The sequence below is a fragment of the Motacilla alba genome, chromosome 4A (assembly GCF_015832195.1).
Source record: "Motacilla alba alba isolate MOTALB_02 chromosome 4A, Motacilla_alba_V1.0_pri, whole genome shotgun sequence".
In the NCBI taxonomy this organism is placed as follows: Eukaryota; Metazoa; Chordata; class Aves; order Passeriformes; family Motacillidae; genus Motacilla; species Motacilla alba.
Window position 1 is genome coordinate 17,801,344 of NC_052045.1, and position 16,033 is coordinate 17,817,376.

The 16,033-nt window shown below is 61.5% G+C and overlaps 1 protein-coding gene across 2 annotated transcripts; it reads left to right on the forward strand.

Annotated features, from left to right (window-relative positions):
* Positions 1–3,464: 3,464 nt before the first annotated feature.
* LOC119695075 (glycine receptor subunit alpha-4-like) lies at positions 3,465–14,327 on the forward strand. 2 transcript variants are annotated; one of them, XM_038122916.1, is made up of 10 exons: positions 3,465–3,631; positions 6,119–6,252; positions 6,586–6,653; positions 7,339–7,562; positions 7,693–7,775; positions 7,955–8,095; positions 8,177–8,391; positions 8,652–8,801; positions 9,621–9,725; positions 12,051–14,327. In XM_038122916.1, exons 1-10 carry the CDS (start codon positions 3,549–3,551, stop codon positions 12,336–12,338), a joined length of 1,491 nt encoding a protein of 496 aa, XP_037978844.1. In that variant the 5' UTR covers positions 3,465–3,548; the 3' UTR covers positions 12,339–14,327. The 2 variants fall into 2 exon arrangements, with proteins under 2 accessions (XP_037978844.1, XP_037978845.1); XM_038122917.1 differs by lacking the exon at positions 9,621–9,725 and having other exon boundaries at positions 3,466–3,631.
* The last annotated feature ends 1,706 nt before the right edge of the window (positions 14,328–16,033 follow it).

Sequence of the window (16,033 nt, forward strand, 5' to 3'; positions counted from 1 at the left end):
GCAGGCTGTGCCTGCTCTCCCTATTTTCACTTGTCAGGGGATTAAAAAAGGGAAAGGAGAGCTGACATGGCCCTAAACTGAAGGCAACAGAGAACCTGAATCTTTCACAAGGACTGCTTTGCTCCCCAGGGCTCATTAAGCATTTAAGCAGCTGGTCCAGAGAATGCACAGCAGCCCTGGCACGCTGGCTGGCTGGCAGAGCCCTCTGCACGCAGCAGCTCTATCTCACACCTTGGTTTCTGCTAAAGAAAATCCCAGTCCTGGGAAAAAAAAGTGACAGGAGGATGTCCAGAGCTGGCTGGGCTGGCTGGGAGCCTTGGGAGAGGGGGAGGAAGTCAGGAGAGAATTAGGAGACAGGATGGAGGTGCCTGTGATGTGGTGCGTTCTAATTACAGCAAGCACAGTCTCCCAGAGCATCAGACTCTGCGCCTGATGAATTGCAGGGCTGTTATCCTGTCCAGCCCTTCACTGGGTCTGGGGCTGAAGGATGCAGAGCAAGCAACGCCCCCAAACCAGGAGCTGCCTCTGAGCTGCTGCCAAGCTCTCCCCAGAGCAACTGACCCTCCAAGCCTGCTGGAGGCTGCTGAAGCAGGTTGCTCAAAGCCCACCACAAACCTGTGCCCACCTGAAGCTTCTGTCTCTCCTGATGCTTCAGGCCTTCCTGGCCCCAGGGCAAAGGCAAATCTGTGCTCGCTCCAAAGGAGGGACTAAGGATGAGTGGAAGCAGCAGGATGACTTTGTGGTCCTACACGAAGAGCAAAGTGCCCTCCTTTGCCTGCTGTCCTTCCTCTCCCCCACCCCTCAACACAAATAGCACAGAGCTGGTCTTTATCCTGAAACTGAGCTTAGGCACCTGAACCTTTTCTCTGGAAAAAAGCACAAGCCTGTTTTCAAGGGGTTGAACGACTCACCCCCCCTCATAATGGTGTTGTCTGCAAATACACTTCAGGGTTTCATTTATCAAACGGGATTCAATCTACAGACGTGGCAGTGCAGGGCTGAGCAGCAGAGAGGGCTGGGGTACGGGCAGGAAGGATTGGCACAGCCCTTCTCCAGGCTCTGGAGCCAGGCAGATTCGAGGCAGGGAAGTGTCTGGCCTCAAAGAAGCAGTTTGATGTGAACTCAGAGACAGTGGAGGGAAAGGGAAGAAAGAGATCCCACTTTTCTGCCCATCTGAGCAAACCCAGTCTCTGCTGCCTGCACGTCTCCTGTCAGCAGAGCCTGGCACGGTGACAGGGACAGCTTTGGGGCAGGGACAGGGGGATCCCCCCGGGGGCTGCACCAGGCTGGCAGCCACTGGATCAGGGTGTGGTCTTTGCCCCCTGCCCCTGCCCAGCCTTGCTGCCTCTGGGGAGAGCAGCCACAGGGCAGCCTGGTGGTGGGTGCCTGGAGCCCAACGCTGACAGCTGCCTGCTGGCTGGAGTCTTGACTGTTTACAGAAAAACCACCTCATGCTTTGATTTGAGGGCCATGGGGGATAAGCCTAGTCTTGTCACTCCCAAAAATCCCCTGATCAGGATGAGGCACTATCCTGGGATCTCCTGGGCACTGCTGGGGCTCTGGTTGTGCAGCTCCTGCTCCATCCCCCCGACCCAGGCAGCAGCAAATCAGCACTGCCTTCGCCCCCTGATGGGATGCTCGCTGCCTTCATTCGCTCAGAGCTTATTTTCAGCACTGCTTTCAGCACTCCTCGCGGTGCTGGCTGCCTGCAGAGCTGGAGGGCGGGCAGGAGGGCTGTGGCTGCAGCATCCCCCACGGTGCTGCCCACCAGGGAGCCACCTTGGCCGCATCAGCCTCTCCAAGAGCCTCGTGGCTCAGCCCCAGCGCCCTGCCGTGCCGACCACAGCATGTGCACTCCTGGCTTGGAGCTCGTTACCTTGAGCTCCTGTGCTCGTGGCCACCTGAAATGCTGGCCCCACAGCCGCTCTGACCATCCTCAGGCCCCTCAGCTGCTGCGGGGACACGGTGCCAGTGCCTCAGTTTCCCCAGAGAGCAGAGAGGGTGCACTGGCTCCCCTCCTCCCGACAGTGTCAGGTCTGCTTAGCTCGGACAGCATCTGGGAGAGGAGCTGTCACACAGCGTGCGTTTGCTCTGCTCCCTGGGGCTCCCCGCTGTGCCCTGCACCTCCCAGCACCGTGGCACCATAAACATTAATGGCAATGGTAATCGGAGGAGACTTCTCCCAGCTCCTGGTGCCGGGAGAACGGATCAGTGGGGATGAGGATCCCTGCACACCACCTCGGGCCACGTGCCCGCTGGCTACCAGCCCCCTGTGCTGGACCAGCACCCCGGGCCAGCTTCACACAGCCCTCAGCCACACTGCCTTCCCACAGCAAAGCCATTGGGACCTCTCAAGTCCTGCGCAGCCCCCTCGCTTGTCCTGGGGAGAGCAGGCACAGGGGGCACCGTGCTCTCCTTCCCCGCTGAGATTCTCCTCTGTGGACCCCTGCAGCAATGGCTTTGTACAGCAGCTCCCAGCCGCTACCAGACTGCAATTAATACAAATAAATGAGATGAGCCAGCCACAGCAGAGTGAACAGAAACCTGACTGACATATCTGCCAGGAATCATTTATTCTGCGCTTTTATCTTTTTTAAATACTATTTACTTCCTTGCAAATTAATCAGATTGCCTTGGACCAGAGGCGACTCTGCGGCTTGGCCGGGTGGCCTCAGGGGACAGGGCAAAGGCAGCCGAGTCCCAGCCCGAGCTCTGGTTAACAGGCGGCTCCCCTCCCTCTGCCTTGGTTTCCCTCTCCCTGGCAGCCGCTGCAGCTCCCGCATCACGCAGACACGACTGTCGGTCTTGTGTTCTCCGAGGAGCTCGCCCCGGACAGCCTCGTCCATCCGCCGAGCCTCTGGGAAAGGCAAGCGCAGGGTCCCAGCAGGAGGGACCTGAGCTGCGGCCCCAAGGCCGGCCAGAAGGATTTAGGAGCCCGGTTTTCCCCAGCCGCTCCCCCCCATCCGACGGGCAGTTCCTCTGGGACATCCCTCGGCCCCTGCACGGCCCTCGGTCCCCGCACATCCCTCAGTCCCGCACGTCCTCCGATCCCGGTACGGTTCTCGTCCTCCGAGCGTCCCTCGCACATCCATCAGCGCTGCCGCATCCCGAGACCCCGGCGCGCCCCTCGGCCCCGCCAGCCCCGACCCCGGTGCGCCCCGAGACCCTGCCAGCCCCCGCAGGGGTCGCTCCCTCCCCGCGCCCAGCAGCCCCACGGGGGACGCGGGCTCCGGGACGGCCCGGGCCGGGCGGCAGAGGGCCCCGAGGGGACGGGGAGGAGGCGGGCACGGGGACGGAGCCCCCCACCGCCGTGCCCGCCTCCTCCCCGCCGCGGCGGGCGAAGCTCCGCCCGGCTCCCGGGGCCCGCAGCCGGCCGGCGCCCACCCCGCGGCGGGCGTCCGGACTATGAGGAGCGGGACCGGGCGGGGGGCGGCGGCAGCGGCGGCGGCAGCGGCCCCGGTGCGGCGGGAGCGGGAGCGGGGACGCCGCCGCCGCCGGCCGGGTCATGCCCGTGCGCCCGGGGCGGCGGGGCTGCGGGCTGCGGCGGGATGGGCGCGCTCCGGGCCGGTGCCCTCGCCTTCCTCCTCCTCCTCCTCCTCGGCTGCCTCCTGCCCCGGCGCGGCCCGCTCAGGTGAGCGCACGGCGCGGGTGCTCGGTGCTGCGCGGGGCCGCGGGACCTCTGCTCTCCGAGCCGCTCCCCCGGCACCGGGACCCCATCGCCCGGGAGCCGCGATTCCCCTCCGGCACCCGGGCATCACCCCCTCGCGGAGACAGATCTCTCCTGCGGGACCTGGGCATCCCCTTCAGAGCCGGACGAGCCCCGGGACCCTTATCCCGACCCCCGCTCCGGACCCGGCTCCGCGGCCTGATGCCCCGGGCAGAATGCTCCCAGCTCCTATCTGGACCTCCCGCAAACCTGGCCTCGCTCCCCATTCCCCGGGACCCTGACCCAGCACCCCGGGGACCCAGCAACCTTCCCCCTCCCGTCCCCCATGGCACACAGCCAGACCCTGCCTGTCCCCAGCAGCCCCCGAGGGTTCCCCGGGCCAGCGGGAGAGTCTTGCCACCACGGGAGGAAGGGCGAGCTGAGCCCCGTGACAGCCCAGAGAGCTCCTTCCCTGGCGCTGCAAAGCCCCTGAGATGTCCAGATCCTCTCCTGGCTCATGGTGTTTGGGGGGAGGAGAGCTCAGGACAGACCCTGACCCAGACCCTGGGTCACTCGGGACAGTGAATGGGTGCCCCAGGTCCCATGGGTACAGGAACACCTCTTGGCCCACTTAGGTGGAAAATCTAAAGCCCCCAGGCCCCTTTTTCCATCTCTATCCACCTTGGGTGTTATCTGGGACAAGGTGGGAGGCAGGGGAGAGTGGGTCAGGAAGGGAGGGGTTGGGGGCTGCAGGACTCCCGGGCTGAGCCTGATCCCAGTCCTTCCCCCACCACTCAGCCAGTGTGGCTGGAAGGGCATGGGGGGATTTGCAACATTTATGGCAGGGAGGGCTAAAACAGAATTGCTTCACGTGCAGAAACTGCTTGTCTCAGGGCAGCGTTTTTAGGCAGACATCAGCGTTTTCCAGCCCTACCATCCCCTGGCTTCCAGAGGTGCTGAGCTCCAGGGCCCTGCGGTGCCCAGCCCGGGGTCGGGGCAGAGGCCCCGGGGCAGGCAGTGCCTCAAGGCAGGGGCTGTGCCCAAGGGCTGCATTCCAGCACGGCCCTGCCAGGGATGCCGTGGGACAAGCCTGCACTCTGGGCATTTTGGCATCCCCCACGCAGGTCTGAGCACCCCCGGGGCTGCAGATCCGCTGTGCCTCTGTTATCTGAGCCTCTTCAAGGAGCTACCTGCCAAGGGAGCCCGGGAGCCTCCCTCCCACGTGCTCCAGGGGAGAACCCTCACTGTCCTCTCCTGCTGAGGAGGACATGGTTCACAGCTGTGTGGTAGGCAGAAGCCTCACTTAACTCCTTGCTAGCCTGGCCTCTTGCAGCCCTCCTCCCAAAGGCACCACACCTTGCTCGTGCAGCTCCTGGCAGGGAATTTCTCCCAGCCTTTTGCTCCTGATGAGGATGAATCTCAGGTACTCTCTGTTGCCCTTCTCCAATTAAAGGAAAACCTGCCCCACTGGAACATTTTGGTTGTGCCCATTTCTAGCTGATAAGGGTGCACATAAACCCCTCTAGGATGAATCTCACTCTCTTGAAAAGAGGTAGGAAGAAGGACCACAGGGTTCCCAGCATCATCCTCTTCTTGTAGTGATGGGGTTGTAGCTCTAAGCAGGAGTGAGATCCACCTGGGCACAGACCTGGTGGAGTTATAAGGCATCATGCAGCAGCACCAGCAGCATGCTCAAAGCTCCTTTTGTGTCCAGAGATCTCTAGCTAATTCTTCTCCATCACAGCCACATGCCTGGCAATGTGGTGAGTGAACATCTCTCGCATTGTTCCTTGAAATTATCATTTTAGACTGACGGGAGGAGAGAAGCTGGCAGGCTAAGATGCATTCACAAAAATATCCCCTCCAGAGTCAGTTTAAATAAATCTCCATCGTCATTCAGAGCGCTGTGTGGGAGAGCTCATCATGGCTGGTGTGGAGGTGGGCTTTGCTGCTCCTCTCCTGCACATCTCCTTGGCCCCTGGCAGGGTGTCAGAACCCAGCTGTGCTCCGGACACTCCTCACCCAGGCAGGGCCGTTGTGTCCCCCAGCCCCCCCAAGCCGTGAGTCCATGACAGGCGCTGGGTGATTGTTTGCTCAGCAGCTCAAGCTGGAGCTGTAGGTGGAACCTGAGAAGGAGCTTCCGTGCTTTCCCCTCCAGGCACCGGTTGTGCCCTGTCCCCACCACAGCCCTGGAGCCAGGAGGCACTGGCCCCCAGCCCCATGCCAAGGGACATGGTGGGGCAGGGACAGGCAAAATGTGGGCATGTGAGACTCAGGCTGTTGCAGGTGAGGGGAAAAGCCACCGGCATCGCAGCAGAAGGAAGGGATCCCCCCACCATGCTGACCGAGCACTGGAGTGGATGGAGCACAGGCACAGCCGCCTGCCCTGGCAGCTGAGTGTTCCCAGGGGAGGCCAAAATGTGCCTGCAGACACCTGGTGCCAGCAGCTGACCTGCCTCCCCTGCCCCGCAGGCTGGTCTCAGGGCGGGAGGAGATTAAAGCTGGTTCCCGAAGCTCACCCCAGCCCATGTCGCCCTCTGATTTCCTGGACAAGCTCATGGGACGAACCTCAGGGTATGACGCCCGCATTCGACCCAACTTCAAAGGTAAGAGGGAAGAAGTGAGGGTTCCAAACCTGGCAGATCCATGCTTATGGCTGCCCAAACCCAGGGGCTTTGGGACAGGACCCTGCCCCACCTCCCTGTCCCAACACCCTCCCCAGAGTCCCTGCTGCTCCTGCCAGCCCTGTGTGCTCGCTTTGCCTGGCAGCACGGGCAGCTGCGGGGCGTGCTGGGGTTCACCCCCAGCCCCGGGGGTGGCCCCAGCAGGAGGGGACGCCTGTGTGCGTTCAGGCACGCGGCACGGAGCCGCTGTCCCCGCGTGTGCCCGCACGTGTCTCCGCAGCCGGCGGCAAGAGGAAGCTTCACGCTGTTTTCCAGGTCCGCCCGTCAACGTGACGTGCAACATCTTCATCAACAGCTTTGGCTCCGTCACCGAGACCACCATGGTGAGGGTTTGGCCAGCCTCTCCCGGTGCCTCAGGGCTGGCAGTGGCTGTGCTGGGGAGCGTGGGGGTCCCCAGTGCCCGTGGCTGTGCTTACAGGGGCTCCTGTGACCCCTTCTCTGGAGCCATCCCTGGCACCACGGTGGGGACATGCAAAGCCATAGCACATGGCTGTGGCTTTCCTGGGGTCAGCTAACACAAGTTTAGCTTTGGGGTCACATTCCCTGTGCCTGAGCTGGAAGAAAGAGCCCCCCGTAAAGGGTCACAGTGGGGCAGATGGATGTAACCCCCTGCCATCCTGAACCTCCTGGGGTGCATGAGGAACACCTCAGAGGAAGTCCCACAGCAAAAATTTCCTATTTGTGCTTCTGCAAAAGCCTTAATACTATCAACAGGCCCACAGAGCCATGTGCAGAATGCTGCAAGCAGCACTTACTGGTCTTCTACCTCCTCCTCCTTCTCTCAGCTGCTGTGGCCTTGGCTTTTTAATTTCCCCTGGCTGCCAACAGCATGGGAAGGCTCCTGAGCTGCCCCTGCTCCATGCTTTATTAGTGACAGGCATGCAGCAACAGCAGGGCAACTGAGCCTCAATGGAAGCAGCTGCTTCCACCTCCTCCTCCTCCTCCTCCTCCTCCTCCTCCTCGGGTACCACGGGGTGCTCTAGGCTGACGTGGTGCTCTCTGTCCCAGGACTACCGGGTGAACGTGTTCCTGCGGCAGCAGTGGAACGACCCCCGCCTGGCTTACCGGGAGTACCCCGACGACTCCCTCGACCTCGACCCCTCCATGCTCGACTCCATCTGGAAGCCAGACTTGTTCTTTGCCAATGAGAAAGGGGCCAATTTCCATGAGGTCACCACCGATAACAAGCTCCTGCGCATCTTCAAGAATGGCAACGTGCTCTACAGCATTAGGTAGAACCTTTCCCTCTGGTGCTGTGCCTGCATGGGGAGGCAAAGCTTTCCTCTTGCCTTCCGTGTGGCGACTTTTCCCCACCGGCTGCCCCAGCTCCAACAACTCCCTCCTTTCCTCTGCCTCCTCCAGGCTGACACTGATCCTGTCCTGCCCCATGGACCTCAAGAACTTCCCCATGGACATCCAGACGTGCACCATGCAGCTGGAGAGTTGTGAGTACCTTGGGGGGTTCAAGCTGCCCTTCATTTCCCTCTTCCCATCCCATCCCCTCTCATTCCATGCCATCCCAAAACCTGGCAGCTCACATTTTCTAAGGGACATAAGCAGGAAAAAGCAGTTGTTCAGGGGGGGTTGAATGGGGTACATGTCCCTGTCCCATGGCTCCCTCCAGTTGGCTACACCATGAACGACCTCATCTTCGAGTGGCTGGAGGAGCAGGAGGCCGTGCAGGTGGCAGAGGGCTTGACACTCCCACAGTTCATCCTCAGGGATGAGAAGGACCTGGGCTATTGCACCAAGTACTACAACACAGGTGAGCACCCCAGGGACCTGCTGCCACCGCTCCCATGGCCCAGGGGTCCCTCTCGCCCACTGGGGCCATCTTTCCCTGCAGGCAAGTTCACCTGCATCGAGGTGAAGTTCCACCTGGAGAGGCAGATGGGTTACTACCTGATCCAGATGTACATACCCAGCCTACTCATCGTCATCCTCTCCTGGGTCTCCTTCTGGATCAACATGGATGCGGCGCCAGCCCGGGTGGGCTTGGGCATCACCACAGTGCTCACCATGACCACGCAGAGCGCCGGCTCCCGCGCCTCCCTGCCCAAGGTCAGTGCTGGCTGCCTGCTGGGCTGGTCCACCGCGCCCCTTTCCCCAGGGGCAGGGGCAGCCTGTCCCTGGGAATGGCTTGGCTTTGCAGCCTCGGCAGCTGGGACACCGCACGTGCTGAGGGGGAACGCTGGCTGCTGCGGCCAGCGCGCCCAGGCTGAGGGGGCTCCCAGCTTCTTGGCGGCGGGATGAAGCTGGCTGCGGGGGGGACGAGCAAGGTGGGGGTCAGTGGGTCCCTGAGCCCCCTGTCACCCCGGCAGGTGTCCTACGTGAAGGCCATTGACATCTGGATGGCCGTGTGCCTGCTCTTCGTCTTCGCCGCCTTGCTGGAGTACGCAGCCGTCAACTTTGTCTCCCGCCAGCACAAGGAGCTGATGCGCCTGCGCCGCCGCCAGCGACGGCAGAGGATGGTGAGTCCCCCCCTCTCCTGACATCTGCTCGTCCTCAGCCCCTGAGGGGACACCCCGGGGCAGGGACAGTTTCTCAGCAGCCCCCAGGGCAGGGCTGTGTTCCATAGCTGCAGATGGCTCCTCCGACACCCCGGGGACCCACGTGCACTACAGCACAGTGCTCAGCACCCATGGGTGCTTTAGACCCTGCTTAGGGTGCTGTCCTTCTCCTGCTGGGACATCCTCAGGCTCTGCTTCCTCTAAAAATGCAGAAAAATAAACAGTGAGGATGGGGGAAACCAGCCTTTCCCCTTATGTGCATCCCCCAACCTGGGCTCTTTGGCGGTGACAGGGACGCACCGCTGCGTCAAGGAGGGACCTGGTGGCACCCAGAGACAGATCTGGGCTGCAGATGGGAGCGCAGCAGGATCCCCCACTCACGGAAATAGTACTCCCCTCTGTCAGCCCAACACAGGCATCAGGCCTGCAAGAAGCTTGGGGTCAGCATGTGGCTGCCCCACTCTCATTTTAAACAGTCTGTGAGGCACCAGATCTCCACAGAAGACATGAATACACACAAACACAAACACACAAACACAAACACAAACACACACCACACAGGCTCACAGCATCCCATGCAACCAAATCCCTTCGGCATGTGCTGAAGACAGATCCCAGTGCCAGGGCACACTGGAGGGGCTTTTTCCCCCAACACACGGAGCCCCCATCTCCCCACCATCCCCATCCTGGCACCCAGAGCCACTGCCCCGGGGCCGGGGAAGAGCCCTGGGTCACCCGCTGTCCTGTTTCTGTTTGGTGCACACTGCTGGATGCCACAAGGGCCTGAGCAGCGGCACGGCCAGCCTGGAGTCCCTGCGGCAGCTGAGCAGCCGGCACAGCAGCGAGCACACCTACGCGACGCTCTCGCAGCTCTCCAGCTCCCGGGTAAAGCACGACCCTGCGGCAGCCCCCCGTGCTTCCCCAGCCAGCCTCACCCTCCCCTCCCCAAAAGGAGCCCCCCGGAGCCAGCCCTGGGGGCTGCAAGGGCCTGCGGAAGGAGCAGGCCAGCGATTCGCACGGAATATGTGCCCGTAGGATGTGGCTGCCAATGCCTGGGCTCAGAAGTGTTGAGAGAGGGACGGGAATGGAAAAGATTTCCCTGCGGACACCCCCACTCCATGCCTTGGGTTCCCCTTTTGTAAAGCAGCACAGGCACAGTCCCCTTTGCTGGGGGTGAGTGATGCTGAGGCTGACTGATGGCTGCTCCTGGGCTACCCAGCTCCCCAGCCATGGCCACACCTCTGGCAGGGTGGGGGCTCTGCCGCCCTGCAGGCAGGTTCCTGGCACTCCCAGCAGCCTGCAGTCACTCCTGCACAGGCAGCTGCTCAGGGCACATGAGCACTTTGCAGCTTGAGGCATAGGGAGCAGTGTGGGGCAGGGCAAGCTCCCAGGATGTTGGGGAGATGCAGGGGATCAACCACAGCTCCAGGGAGGAGATCAGGCCTGGTCACCCTCACCTCCTCTACACCATCACCAGCCTTTGGATGCCAGGAGAGGCATCTTTGCACCCTGCCTTTCACAGATGACTCCTGGAGATCAACACCCACCAGCCAGGGCAGGGAGGGGAGGCTCTGTCCAGCCCAAGGACCGTGTGCTGGCTTAGAACAGACCAAAGTGCAGCTGCCCGGAGGCGGAGGCTGCAGAGCACCCCGGGGTGCTGCTCAGTCAGAGATGGGAGCAGAGCCCGCTACACACAGCTCCTGTGCCTGAGAAAGCAAAGCCGGGGTTTCACAGCCTGAGGGCAAATCCCTCCCAGAGATCGCTCAAATCCAGGCTCGGGAACAGGCTGGGCCTGCAGGCTCCCGGGCTGGGGGAGCAGCTGCTGGTCCCCAGAGCACACAGAGCACCAGGTCCCCCCGTCCAGAGGGGCTGCGGGCACTCAGCCTGAGGCAGGGAAATAAAACTGTACTGCAAATAACGACTAACCTCAGCAATCTGAGCCACGGCTGCTCTTCCCACTGTAAAATCTTGCTTAGCCTGTGGATTGCTGAGTTAAATAAAGATGCCAGGGTACAAACTCTCTGCATGAGAGCCCCCTTGCCAGCTGAGTGCCTGCAGGGGCTGACCTCAGCAAGCAGCCCCTGTCTTCTGGAGGGCCGTGCCGGCCAGAGATGGTGTTTGGGATCCCAAACAGCACCCGACACAAAGTGAGGCACTGACCTGCAGCAGGCCTTGGAAGAAAGGACCCACCACAGCCAGATACAGCATCAGCAAAGGCAGAGGGGAGCTGAGCTGAGCCACAGAGACCAAATGAGTCCAGGGGCTCAGCAAAAAGCCAGATGTGCAGCCTGTGCTTGCACATGCCCATCCCTCATCAAATCTCTGCACTCATAACCCTCGCCAAGGCTAAAACAAGGCAAGTGGCTAAGAGTGCACAGCTGTTGATGGGGAGGAGGGCAGGCACTGCTGGCCAGCCCGAGGCACCCAATCAGTGCCCTGAACAATGGCAGTGGGCTGCGGCCAGAGACTCCCAGGCAGTTTTGCAGCCTTGATCATGAACATGCAACTCCATGGGCACGTTGCCCCCTGTGCTGCCAGCAAGGGGAGAGAGAGGGTGAGCAAGGGCAGACAGACCAGCAAGGAGTCCAGCTCTGTCAGCCTCCCTCCTCTGCTGCCCCAGGCAATCTCTGCCAAGCAGCCATGGGGAGAAATGAGAGCTTGGGTTCTTGGAGGGACTGGGGTGCCCTGGTGGTAGCCAGGTTCCTACATCCCTGCTCTGCTCTGCCCCAGCAAGCTGCCTGTCCCCTCCTATCCACCATCACAGTCACACTTCCACCCCACAGCAAACACAGCACACTCACAGCAGCGCCTGCACACCTCAGCTCCCTGCACCAAGTGCACCCTGCGCCCCTATGTGCCCCCTTCCGCCTGTTCACATCCCATCCCTCTGGCTGCCAGAGTCAGGCTGGAGCTGGGAGGAAGCTGGGGGGCTGTGTCGGGCTGCCAGGGTCGGGTTGCCTTTGGATGCACCCTGCAACACGCTGGATGAGAAGGCAGGGGCTCGGCGCTCACCCCTGCCCTGTGCGCAGCCGGCACTGCCAGCCCCGCGCTCCTGCCTGCACAGCCGGGGCTCTCTGAGAGCGCCCAGCCTGGCACGGGCACTCAGCACCCAGCACCCAGCACCCAGCACCCAGCACCAAGGGCGTGCAGGACGTGCAGCCTCACCCTGCAGCACCAGGGTGCCCTGCCTGACGGCCTTTCCCTTCCCAGGAGGAAGAGCTCAGCCGCGAGAGCCGCTTCTACCTGCGAGGCTACGGGCTGGGCCAGTGCCTGCAGGCCAAGGAGGGGGCTGGGGAGGGCCCCGGCGTGTACAGCCCCCCGGCAGCCCCCGCCGCGCTGCGGGAAGGGGACAGCCTCCGCAGGCGCTACCTCGACCGCGCCAAGCGCATCGACACCGTCTCCCGAGCCGTCTTCCCCTTCACCTTCCTGGTCTTCAATATCTTCTACTGGGTGGTTTACAAAGTGCTGCGCTCAGAGGACATCCACTTGGTGCCCTGAGGCTGGAAAAGTACGACTGCCTCTTGGTGTCACCCCCGCAGTGTGCCCAGATGCCACAAGCTCAGCCAGAACTACATTTCCCTCTGTCCCGGAGCGGTGGCACAGCTGGGCTGGGCCTCAGAGCCTGGACGTGTGGCAGCCCCCGTGCCCCACTGGATTCCGTGGCACAAAGTGGGGGGATCAACAATCACAGGTCCCCATGGTCAGCTGGAGAGAGGGACCCCTCCTGCTTCCCGCATGGTGTCACCCCAGGTACCCCGGGATGCTGTGCTGTCAGGGCACAGGGAAACGGCTACTCCCCAGGAATGCTGTGCTGCTGGGGGAAGCCCTGGGTATCCAGGGACACAGGAGAGCCCTGGGTACTTTGGCACAGCCAGTGGCCAGAAAACATCACCTTCCAGAAAAACATCCTCTCCCTCTCCACACCTACCATGTTAGGCTGCTGCTTCTCCAGCCTGCATCACTGAGCTGTGGGCCCCGAGCAGCCAGGGATTAGGCTGCAGTCTTCTCCTCTGGCCTGGAGCTTGGCTGCAGGAAAGGGCAGGCAGCACCCCTGCCTGCACCTGGACTGTACAGGATGCTGGCTATGGCCCCACAGCCCCCTGCCCAGCAATGGACAGGGCCCCTGCAGCCCCAGCCAGCTCCAAAGCACAGCAAAGCAGCACGCTGGGGATGCTGCCCGCCCTGCAGAGCTCAGAACTGCCTGTGATGCCCAGGGCTGCAGGCAGGATTGTGGCAGGGACAATGGGCAGGAGGCTGTGTTTGCTCCAAGGAAAGGCCAGCCCTGAGGCAGGCAGCAGGCAAGCTCAGTCCTGCTGAAGGGCCCCAGATGGCCACTGCAGTTGCAGATAGGAGTCACTTGGCACTGAGGAGATGGCACTGCATTATCAGCAGGGTACGGCCCACAGCCCATCTTCCAAGAGAGATCTTTTGGGATGAAAGCAGTGGGGAAAGCTTGGCCAATCCTTTTGGAGGAGCAGAATGAGTGATGGCATCCCCAGACTGCTGCATTCCCACAGCACCATGGTGCCAGAAGAAAGATGGAGGTGAAAATTGTCCCATTCCTCAGCCCAGCATGCAGGTGCAGCATCCCCTGGGTAGGTTCATCCCTAATACTCCTCCACTGGAGAGGAGAGCAACTGGAACCCCAACATGACAAGCTAAGTAAGTCTTCCAGCCCTCCAGACCTGGATACCTCCATGCTTTGCAGGAAATAAAAGCAGCAGGTGATGCTTAAATCCTCCAGAGAGGAGTGTGGTGATGCTCTCCTTTCCCTCTACCCACAGTCAGCCTGGAGGAGGTTGCGGCCCAGCAGGCCCCACAGCCATGGGTGCAGAGAGGGCCCAGTCTTCAAGGCTGAGTACGATGGAAATAGGATTCACCCCTTTCCTTGAGGGCTGTGGTGGCCCCATGGCACAGTGAGTGCTCCGGTGACCCACCTGCCATGGTGGAACGGACACTGCAGGGCAGGGGGACACCGGCAGGAGGCCAGCACTGCCTTCTGAAACCAGACCCAGGCAGAAACCCCTGCCATGATCCCTGGCCTCACTCCTCAGGCACCACTCATGCCCCTCTTCCTCGCAGGACTGACAGGCAGCATCATCCTCTGAGCCCCCTGAGCCCCACAGAGCGCTCAGCCACATGCACCCATTCCACAGGTGGGGCAAGCAGAGAACTGGCCCCAGGCCACCCCATGAGGGGACTGAGGGACCCACAAGGACAGGCTGAGCCAGCTCCATCCCATTGCCAGCACTGTGCATGTCTCCCCTGCCATGGGGTTCCCCATGGGGCCCCACCGTGTGTCCAGACCACAGGAGGCCCCATTTGGAGGCACCCTGGCTCCCCCAGCACCCGAGGCAGCGCCAAACAGGGAGGTACCGGTGTCTGAGCAGCACCCACAGGCACTGGGCAGCCACGCCAACCTCCTGCAGCGGTGGGTTTTTAAACAGCATCGATCTTCCTACGCAAATAAAGCTTTCTGGGATTTTCGGTGGTGTGTGCTGGGGATTTGTCTCTGCCAAGAACACTGCAGCCAGCTCCCACTCACAGCGTGGGGAGGGGACAAGGGCACAACTGCCCTGTGGGGACAGGAGCCCTGGCCCACCATTATACCCATACAGATATCACATACAGATATCATTACCTCTCCACGGTGATTTTTCTGACACAACTGATGACTGTCACATTTAACTCCCACGTGGGAGATGCCAGGAGGGCTGGCAGGAGCCCCCTGCAAGCCCTCAGCCCCAAACCTCATCACTTTCTGTCCCCACCCAGCTCTGTGGGATGCTCCCCACAGCCACCCCAGCGCTTTTCACCCAGCCAGGCTTGGCCAGGGGACAGGACCCACGATGAGGCGGGGGTGGGCCCGGAGGGGTTCCAGCTCTGCGGTGGAGCTCAGACACCCGAGCATGTGCAGCATCCCGAGGGCAAACCTCCCTGCGTGGCCCCTCAGCCCCTTCACTCCGGCTCGCTGGGCAGGAGCCAAGCTTACAGAGCTGCCAGCTGTCCTGGGGGGCTTACGCCAGCCCTGCAGTGCCACCCGGGGCCGGGGCTTTTGTCCCCAGCTGGTGCAGGGGTGGGCAGAGCCCGCAGCTGAGGGCTGAGCGCCCGAGCAAACATCAATCTCCCTCTGTGCTCCCGGCCAAGTTTCACAGACCAGCTCTGTTGGTACCTCGCAGCCCCATCGCCCGCCCGGCCCCACCGAGGGCCTTCTGAGGCAGGGAGGAGAGAAAGCAAGCTGCACCCACGCCGGGCTGGGGCTGGGGTTGTTCTTTAGATGGGACAAATGAAGCTTCCCCAGGGTCTTGCTGCTGTCCCCACCCCAAACTGAGAGAGGACGCAGCCAAGGGGAGAGCTGTGAGGTATTTTACACCAGTACGGTGTCCCCAGTTCCTTCACTCCCTGCTCTGGAGTCAGGACATCACGTCTGGGCACTCAGTGTCTGTTTGGAGACAAACACTGCAGTCAGCCCTGAGCCATTCAGCTCCAGGAACCAGCACATTACAGAAAAAAAAAGAAAAATGTAAAAACCCAGCACATCCCTCCCGAGCCAAAGCCCCCAGGTCCCAGGCACTGCTCGCAGCAAGGCAGAGAGCTCATTTCTGGCATCACACTTGAAAAGGCATAAGGGTAGCACCGCCCCATGGCTCTGCAGGTACTTGTGGTTCAGGTGTCCCTGGGGGCAGTTTCAGAGTCGGGAGCAGCACTCGGGCCCTGCTCTTGGTGCTCCCAGCAGCCCAGTTTGAGCTGGGACTCGCTGGGACACCCTCACAGCTGCAGGGCTGCCGCTGCCCACCAGCACAAAGCTCCAATGGGTCCCTCATATCTTGGGGAGGGGGGTTCTGAGCCCCATGTCCTCTCACAGCATGGCGAGGGACCAGCCCAGGTGGCTCAGGCCCTCAGCAAAGCCCACAGTCTTTGGACAGAATCAGCTTTTTATTTCCTGTTTAGGGCTGTGCATTGGTGGGTGCATCCCAGTCACCACAGACAGCAGCTGTGGGCACAGGACCAACTGCCATGGCCAAGTTAATTGATGGTTTAAAAGGAAGTTAATGAAGTTAACACCAGGTTAATGGAACTCCCAGACAGTAAAATGAGCATCATCAGCACTGGCAGCTTCCCAGCTCCTGCTTGCAGCATGCCCACGGCCAGGAGCCCACACAGGTTGGGGACAACACGGCCCCTTGCCAGCC

Excerpts from the sequence above, each read along its gene's own strand:
- LOC119695075 (XM_038122916.1), top strand. The coding sequence starts at position 3,549 with ATGGGCGCGCTCCGGGCCGGTGCCCTCGCCTTCCTCCTCCTCCTCCTC. Across the intron at positions 6,654-7,338 it reads CCGTCACCGAGACCACCATG|GACTACCGGGTGAACGTGTT; the intron begins GTGAGGGTTTGG and ends TCTCTGTCCCAG. Across the intron at positions 8,096-8,176 it reads CACCAAGTACTACAACACAG|GCAAGTTCACCTGCATCGAG; the intron begins GTGAGCACCCCA and ends CTTTCCCTGCAG.